Source organism: Falco naumanni, chromosome 12, assembly GCF_017639655.2.
Source record: "Falco naumanni isolate bFalNau1 chromosome 12, bFalNau1.pat, whole genome shotgun sequence".
NCBI classification, from domain to species: domain Eukaryota; kingdom Metazoa; phylum Chordata; class Aves; order Falconiformes; family Falconidae; genus Falco; species Falco naumanni.
Window position 1 is genome coordinate 3,301,359 of NC_054065.1, and position 9,259 is coordinate 3,310,617.

Below are 9,259 nucleotides of genomic sequence, written 5' to 3' on the forward strand. Positions count from 1 at the left end.
TTGAAATACAGGCAATTTCACCTAAATGCAATGAAAAAACCTCAGTAACAGTGAGGGTGGTCAAACCTGTAGCAAGCTATCCAAGAGGTTACAGTGTCTCTGTGCTTGGAGATAGTCAAAACCCGACTGGACAAGGTCCTGAGCAACCTGCTCCAGCTGACCCTGCTAGAGGGCCTCCAGAGGTTACTTTCAACCTGTATATGTCTGTGATGCCCACAAGTGACAATAAGATACCTGTTCCAGAGCTGAATATAGCCCATTGTCATGTCAGTTGCTTCCAAATGCCTCCAAAGCTGATGTTTATCATACGCTTAAATTAAGCGCATAACCCCAGACTTAGCTACATTATGGCCTTAGCTCTAATCAAAAAGTCGTATCTGAGAACAGATGCTCACACTCACATCTTAACGTTCCCATTACCTCCAGGATGTGCTCTAACACACACAGCATTTCAAAAGTTGCAGCTATTAAGAGTTATGCAAATATAAATATACACATGCAAATATCTTGTGAAAGTTTAATATGAAAGTCACCCAAAAAACTTTCTGAATTTTGACTGCAAAACTACCTTTTTGAAAAAGCAAGTGTGACACAGCCTGTGTCTTTTGACTTTTACTTAATTTTATAGGAGGAAAAACCCACCGCTATTTCTAAAGGAAAATACACCTGTTGAGAGCTGTTCCTGTAGTCTGTGTGCACATGCATATGTGACGTTTTAACGAACTATGGCTGCAGCATCACTGCACAGTGCCTCTGATGGCAAAGCTGGCTTAAGAGCACCCACTCGCAGCCTGTCAGGTGCTGCTCTTCTCCCTGCACAGCAGTTCACCACATCCTCTGCGAGACGGTGCAGCTACTTAAGCTGAAACCTCACAAATACAGTACGTGAAAGGAAAACGCCCACGATTAAGTCATTTGCTTCAACCTGTACCTTAGGACAGGAGTGTACACACACACACACACACACACACACACACAGAGGAAAAAAAAAAAAAAAAAAGAACAAAACCTCACAACAAAACAAAACAAAAAAACCACCCACATTTGCCAGCAGAACAAATCCAGCCCTCAGGCCACCAGCAAGCCCGCGCCGCCAAGAGAAGCGCAATTCCGCGTGCACAAGCAACGCAAAGCCACGGGCCCGCGCCGCGGGCGCCCCCCCCCAGCACCCTCACGGCCGGGGGCGGCACCGCCAGCTGCGGGACCCGCTACGCCCCCCGCCACCTCCCGCTTCGCAGAGCCGGCGGCTCGCGCGCGGCCGGGAAGCTGCCAGCCCCGTAAGCGGCGAGGCGGGAAGCGCTGCCCCTCACGGACACGGACCCGGGGCCGCACATAAGCGCGGCGGGGTGCGGGGGCGTGCGTGACGGTGACGCGGAGTAACGGCCGCCGGCCAAGAGGCGCAGGGACCCCGATACCTGCGCGGTGACGAAGCCCTCGTAGGCCGTCCCCTGCCGGTTCTGAGGCAGCAGCAGCGGGCAGTGGCGGAGCAAGGCCGCCGAGCCCGCCATGCCGCGTCACTCTTTCCCGCCCTCCCGGTACCGCCGTTCGAATCCGCTGAGGCACCGCCCCCACCCGCGCCGGGCGCACGCGCCTGAGGTGAAGGGAGGGGCGCGCGGGGCGGCCGCTAGGGCGGGAAAGTGCCGGCCGCTAGGGCGGGAAAGTGCCGGCCGCTGAGGCGGGAAGTGGTGAGGAGAGTCCCGCGGCCGGGAGCCGCTCCTGGAACTCACTCTGAGGAGTACAGCTTCCCGGGAGCGGCACCGCGGGCCAGCCCCGGCGTTTCCTCACCCTTTAGCGCGTCCTGAGGGAACAACCGCTCTTGACTACGAAGAATCGTCGAGCAAGCTTCTTCATGTTGCAGCCGGCTGCACCAAGCAGACTGCAGTGCCACCCAAGGCAAGAGGTTACTTCTGGCTGTATTCACACTTTGCTTTCCTAGGAATCATAGTGTTTCTTTCCATAGCACGTTTAGGGTGATAAAAGCTCTTCTTCCCTTTCAGGCAGGTGTTAGGATAAACATCTTCCTCGTTTTTCTGGGTGGGCTGTCTCAAGGACCTGACAGTCACCACGTTTGGGAAAGCCTGAGGAGAGAGACTTAAAATTTTAGCGGTTTTTATGTGTGTTTTGGGAGGCCTTGAGACCTTGCATATCACTAAGGCTGAGCATTCAGCAAAACACAGAAGAGGAAGTTTTTGCCTAAATAGACACATTTGAGAAAACACAGTTTTACAAAGGGGTAGACAACTTAAGGACATCTAAGAGGTGTGTTGCAGAACTAGGGACTGAATCTTGAGAATCCCTGAGGCTACATTTGTGTTCAATCCCACAATTAGACCTGATTAGCATGCAATATATTATTGAAGTTTGTAGAAGGTCCTATTTACTGGCCAGCTGATAAGCGATAAGCCCTCCACTGTTGAACATGGTATGAATGACTAAAGTAGCTAAATCTTGTCAAATTATCTAGTTACTTACCTCGTGTTATAGGGGAGGTTATTTCTCCCAACATGTTTAATTGTTCGTATCTTTAAGCCAGTGCTTCTCACATGGAAGTGAGTACAGAAGGCTCAGCAAAATGTAGAAAAGGCAGTATTAGTGGGACCTCAGCTGTTTCAGGCCAGGAAACTAGGAAGTGGCTGCAAGTGTTTTCTACAAGTTTTTATGGCAGTCAGAGAACCACAGCCTCTGATTGCTTGCAGCAGCTCAATACCTGCAGGACAAGAGAGAATTGAAAGAGAAGCAAAGAAAACGACAAAAATGTTTACACCTGTAGCTAGATCTTGCTCCCTTAGCTTGGGAGACCTGTACATGAGGATAGCATGAGGAGTCTAACGGGGTCTAACCCTTTGCAGTTTTATATTGTTCTAGTGGCTACTAGAAATACAGCTACTATGTGAGGGAATGAACGCGAAGCCTTGTTCGCTCATTTGAGCTAGATGTTAAAGTCTGTTGCATTCTGTGTTCTTTCTGTATACTGCCAAAGTTCCTCTGTCTTCTGTCCAAATTCTGCCAATGGTTTGTCCAAGCATCAGGCGTACAATGCCCCAAGAGTGACTAGAGATGTGAAAGAGTCCGAAGATTTGCCATTTAAATTCATCACAGTAAGATCTTCAGGAATGAAAATATATCCTCAGTGCTGAATAACATATTTACACTTTGCAAGTGTCACTGATAATTTCTAGACAATTATCAATGTACCTGTGAAAGACATGTTCTGGCATTTCAATTCTTTGTGGGAGCGTAGCGTCACTTTTTTGCTCCACAGAAATTTGGACAATGAAAGACTCAGTTACCAATTCAAGAAACATTTTCTAAATATATACACAAACAGGTTTTAAATACCACTGTGTTTAACCTGTATGCCCATGGTTTGCTCCCCTAAACCTGTTCATGTGCATTTCAATTTCCGGCATGGCTCACCTTGAGCAATTAATCTAATGCTTCATAGTAAATTGGGTCCTTCATATTATCTATTAATTTCATTTTGATCAAAACATTTCTTTTCTTGACCTATTTTCTCTCAATAGAAATTACACTAGAAATTACCTTATTGAGTTGTGAAGTATCTCTGTACTTCACCAGTTACAGAGATTCTCTCAATTACATTAAATGCACAACTGAAAACAGGTGGGTTTTTTCGTCATCTTTTGGCCATGTTTACCTTGGTCTCTGACAATAAAAGAAATGTCAAGTTACTTTAGTCAACTGCAGTGAAGGAGTAATGGATCTGAATAATGATACTGTAACATCAGAACCCTACAATATTTCAGTACTGTGACCCACAGAATGTTAATCATTATCTTACAATGTATATTCTGCACACTTTTAAACTTTGTATAAAAATGCAATTACTTGAAACATCATGTTATTTTGATTTGGTACACAAACTTCAGTATCTTTAAAACAGGAAAATAACAAAATAAAAGCCAGAAAGAGGTTTGATAGGTGTACTTCTTAAGTTAAAGGAGTCCTGATCTGATCTTTCAGCCACAGGCCACCTTTACTAATTTAATTAAAATCACTGTTTACCAGAAGAATCATAATGGAGTTTGTTATTAATTATTTGTCCATCCAAATATATTTAGCCAGTTAAGCAATCAAAAAAAAAATAATCATGACTTCGGTGACAAAACAATCATTATGCAAACTAAACACTTGAAAGTGACAATTTCCAGGCTGGATTTTGTTAGTAAAATTATCCCACAAACAGTCGGACAGCAAATACTTTCACAGAAGACAGAAATCACATAAAACTACTCGGTAACCTAAAAAAAAAAAATCATTTAAATAATGTAGATTTCTTAAGAGCTTGATTTTTATTTTATTTAAGGTATTATGAAAGGCAAGAAAATAACAGTGCATTGTTCTCCAACATCAATATCTCCAACGTAAGAAAATCAATTTAAAACCATGCAAAATTGCTAATACTGTTATTGCTGTCCTCCTTCATAACTCAGTGTCATTTTATTTGTCTCGCTCCTAAGAAGTGACCTTTTCTGTGTGTATCCCTACCTTTTTCCACAAATCCCCTGAGTGACAGAATCTCATCCTAATCCCATTTCCATTTAGATGTTATAGAAAAGCATTGTAGACCTTAGAGGGAGTAAGTAATCATAATGGAAAGATAATAATATGTTTATGAAATCTGGGTTTTGTAATAGCAAATTGAAAAATTACAATAGTACTTAAAGCCATTGAAGGTCAATGTTACTAAGAGTGCAAAGCCATTGATCAAGTGTTTTTAAACTTTCATAGTTTATGTTATTTTTAAAATTTTTAATACAGAGCATTTTATTTCTCTCTTTTGAGGTGGTTTCTCATCTACGTAGTGATCACAAAATCTGGTGATAAAAGCAGTAGTTGTTTGTAAGGAAAAACAACACTAGAAAAATATTGAGTATATTTTAGCTGTCTTTTAAGCATATGTAAAAACACAGAACAACTTCACCGGCCTCTGCAAAATACACCATAGACCACAGTTTAAGAATTCCAGCCCTAATGAATTCTTAAAGGTAAATGCATGTGAAGGGATTCATAATTAAATATAGGAAAATAATACTTTGGATAGTATGCAGTTGTACCTTTATTTACTAAAGGTAAATTTGTTTGCTTATGCCTCAAAGCTACACCAGAGATGTACATACTGAAAACCTGGCAAACTTAAACTAAGGTCCCAGACAAAAGATAACGCTTTAACCTTGTCCTCAGCTAATTAGGGAGCTTCCCTCTTGAGATTCAGTTTGCCACTGTTTGAAAGCACAGCTCAGACACACCAGCAGCTTTTGGGACTAGATAGAGTGTTACGTGACTAAACCAGCACGCTATGGTTATCATCTGAAAGAGGTTTTATTGTACTACTGCTCCCACTCATTCGCTCACTGTTGTTGTGAAGAACCATTGTGCTTTTCCCTTCTCCCTGTTCTGGCTCTGCAGACCCATCTTCTCACTTATGCCAGCTCTGGTTCCGATCCATCCCCTTACAAGGGGATGAGCCAGTTTGTTCACTGACCAAAAACTAATTGCTTTTCTGATGAATTAGTTTTAGGTTGGCCGGTCTTGCTGAAGCTGTGACACAAGCACTGGAGCTGACAAGAAGAAAGCACCAGGAGGGCACACCCCCCAGCCAAACCACTCTTTTTGGAAACAGCGAGATGTCAGACCGGACGCTGGAAGAGCACGCAGATGAGAATCACCACGCTTCCCCTTCTACTGCAACCCCCCACACCGCAGCCTGTTACTGGCACTCCTTTCATGTATACTTTCACTATACTTTCATGTATACTCCTTCCTTTGTTTTACCCAAGAAATTTTTGCTACAAAATACTTCTAGTGATTTCCATAAAATTGTCTTACACTGTACTTTTATTTCTGGCTTAATTTAATTTTATTAAATATTTTATTAGGGAATGCCACAAAAAGGCAGTGCCAGCACTCAACTGAAATATCATAGGTTCAAAATACTTGGGATTCAGTGGCTGGCTGATTGACAAAAATTCCGTGCGAACACATCTAAAGGTGCTAAGCCTTTAACTTCACAAAAAGATATTTCTCAAGTTCCACATCTGTAAAGACTGGCTTGGATGCTACACATTTTGTGTATATAGGAGATCCCATTCACATGCTAACACAGACCATGGGTGCACTTGCAACTTTTTAGGTTTTCAACCTACCTGGGAAGATTTATACTGTTAATCATCACTCATATCTGAATTATCTCCAGGCAAAACTTATTAGCAGCACAAAAGACCCTCAAAGCTATCACAGAATGGTTTTGGTTGTAAGGGACCTTAAAGACATCTCTTTATTTTATGTCAAAATTTTATGGAAATCACTAGAAGTATTTTGTAGCAAAAATTTCTTGGGTAAAACAAAGGAAGGAGTATACATGAAAACCGTGCCAGTAACAGGCTGCGGTGTGGGGGGTTGCAGTAGAAGGGGAAGCGTGGTGATTCTCATCTGCGTGCTCTTCCAGCGTCTGGTCTGACATCTCGCTGTTTCCAAAAAGAGTGGTTTGGCTGGGGGGTGTGCCCTCCTGGTGCTTTCTTCTTGTCAGCTCCAGTGCTTGTGTCACAGCTTCAGCAAGACCGGCCAACCTAAAACTAATTCATCAGAAAAGCAATTAGTTTTTGGTCAGTGAACAAACTGGCTCATCCCCTTGTAAGGGGATGGATCGGAACCAGAGCTGGCATAAGTGAGAAGATGGGTCTGCAGAGCCAGGAACAGGGAGAAGGGAAAAGCACAATGGTTCTTCACAACAACAGTGAGCCAATGAGTGGGAGCAGTAGTACAATTAATTAATTAATTAATTAATTTATTAATTAAAATTAAATTAAATATTTAATAAAATTAAATTAAAATAAAAGAAAGCCATTTTGCATCATTAACAGTTCACAAACTCAGCTGGAGACTCTGGACATCTCCATTATAATACCTCAGTACCAAGCAGTGCAGCTGTTAGCAAAAGTGTCAGAAGCAGCAAATGCATCTGTTCTGATGATTTTTAATGCAATCATTCTTTTGTATTTAAGAACTTTAATATTAGAAAACATATGCTGGTACCAAAACCAAGAACACTGATTGATCTATTAACAGCATAAAATGATTAAGTCAGCATTGGATATTTTAAAATGTCTTGGGTCTAGAGGGCTCTCGAAGCTCATGTTCATCTTTGTACATATAGGCAAAATCTTGGCACTCTTTTTGGCAGATGACCCAGTAAAATGACTGATGTATGAACATTAATGCATTCACATAAATTAACTTCTGCACATAAAAAACACAGAGGCTTTAAGCCCAATTACATCTCCCTGAATTGTACAAATACTCCCTTTGCAGTCAGCGGCAACTCAAGAAGATGAGGCCAATCCATATGTTATATTGATTCTAAAGGCACAAGAGTACGCAGTTAATCCCTTTCAAACCTTGCAGAGCACAAAATCTTGGAGATCTTCCAAGCAGCCAGATGAAAGTTGCCTTTCAGAACCAGGAAATGTATATTTCTAGAGATTCCAAAACATGCTGGCCAAAATCTGGCACTGCTTTAACCAGTCTAAAGTGAGACTATTTCAGTGAAGATACGTATATGTACACCCATATAAAATTGATCATTATCTTGCAAGATAGATTGTAATACTAACATCCTCTTTCCTGTTAATTCCTAAGAAAACTGAAGCAAATATCACAGACAAATAAAAATACTGTCTTGTTCCAGCTAGAAGTTGTATAACTCCCAAAACATTTGTCAGATACTTGATGACAATTCACAACTTGAGAAGTTGTGGATGCCCCACCCCTAGAAGTGTTTAAGGCTAGGTTGGACAGAGCTTTAAGCAACATGGTCTGGTGGAAGGTGTCCCAGCCCATGGCAGAGGGGGTTGAAACTAGATGATCTTTAAGGTCCCTTACAACCAAAACCATTCTGTGATAGCTTTGAGGGTCTTTTGTGCTGCTAATAAGTTTTGCCTGGAGATAATTCAGATATGAGTGATGATTAACAGTATAAATCTTCCCAGGTAGGTTGAAAACCTAAAAAGTTGCAAGTGCACCCATGGTCTGTGTTAGCATGTGAATGGGATCTCCTATATACACAAAATGTGCATCCAAGCCAGTCGTTACAGATGTGGAACTTGAGAAATATCTTTTTGTGAAGTTAAAGGCTTAGCACCTTTAGATGTGTTCGCACGGAATTTTTGTCAATCAGCCAGCCACTGAATCCCAAGTATTTTGAACCTATGGTATTTCAGTTGAGTGCTGGCACTGCCTTTTTGTGGCATTCCCTAAATACCGTAGGAATACAAAACCACCTCTCAAGCATAGCTTGGAATCCACAGCCTGACTCCCAGGATCCAGTTCAGAATCTTCATATTTCACAGTGTAGCTGGATCATGCAAGTAACGCTGAGGTTGAAATGAACTAGGTTACTAAATAAATCTTGTATTTGTATGGTGTTAAAGTATATTGTTATGACTAGCTAAGTTCCAACCTTAGTGTCCATTGTAATTCAATATTGTCTAGCAAAATAAAATAAAATGCCTGAATTATCCAAAATGAGGGAAGTCATTAGACAGAGACATATCACTGAGCATCATTTTCCCTGCATTATCAATTTTTCCTCACCACAGTTTAGAAAAGTTACATAATAAAAGCAATTTTTTAAGCAAAACTAAGTATGTTCTTTTATAAACGTCATGGGGACATAAGCACATAAAACAAAAAGGATCTAAGTTAGTATACATTTTCACATGATAAAATTACTCCGTATTCCCAGATTGTTGGGAAGTACAAAGTATACTCACAGCCAATGCTAATCTTTAGAACACTGAGGTCAGAAAGGTGGGTCATTGCTGCACGGTACATTAATAAATGCCTCTACTTAATTCTAACTCTTGAACCACTTAAAAGAGTGGCCTCGAAACTCACAGAAAAAAAACCATTATTCATGAATAGCAGGCGATAAATTGGGGCACATCCATTCTTTGTCTTAGAAACAAAGAAGGTGAACACTTACTGTTCTGTCTACATTTAAAGTTGCATGTGGTCAGTGCCTTAAAAATTCATTGTATCTGCATATGCACCTTATGAAGAAAGCTGGTGTTTCTCTAGATTAGTTTTCAAGCCAGTAGATGCAACCCTAGTGATTTTATGCTAAGCAAAAAGTTTACATTCTAGAACTCTATGACATTTAACTTCATAATAGTTTTAAGTAAATGTGTAAGAGGAGCACAGACTACAAAAGTAGAGAATACTGTGCAGAAATTAGAAA

At 41.3% G+C, this 9,259-nt stretch overlaps 1 protein-coding gene across 1 annotated transcript in view; it reads right to left on the reverse strand.

Moving 5' to 3' along the window:
- Positions 1-1,567, reverse strand: part of FANCL (FA complementation group L) — a 30,365-nt gene extending 28,798 nt beyond the window's left edge. Inside the window, exon 1 of the mRNA XM_040611400.1 lies at positions 1,416-1,567. Within this exon, the coding sequence (XP_040467334.1) occupies positions 1,416-1,508 (93 nt within the window). The 5' untranslated portion in view covers positions 1,509-1,567. The remainder of the gene's footprint in view (positions 1-1,415) is intronic.
- Between the last annotated feature and the right edge of the window lie 7,692 nt (positions 1,568-9,259).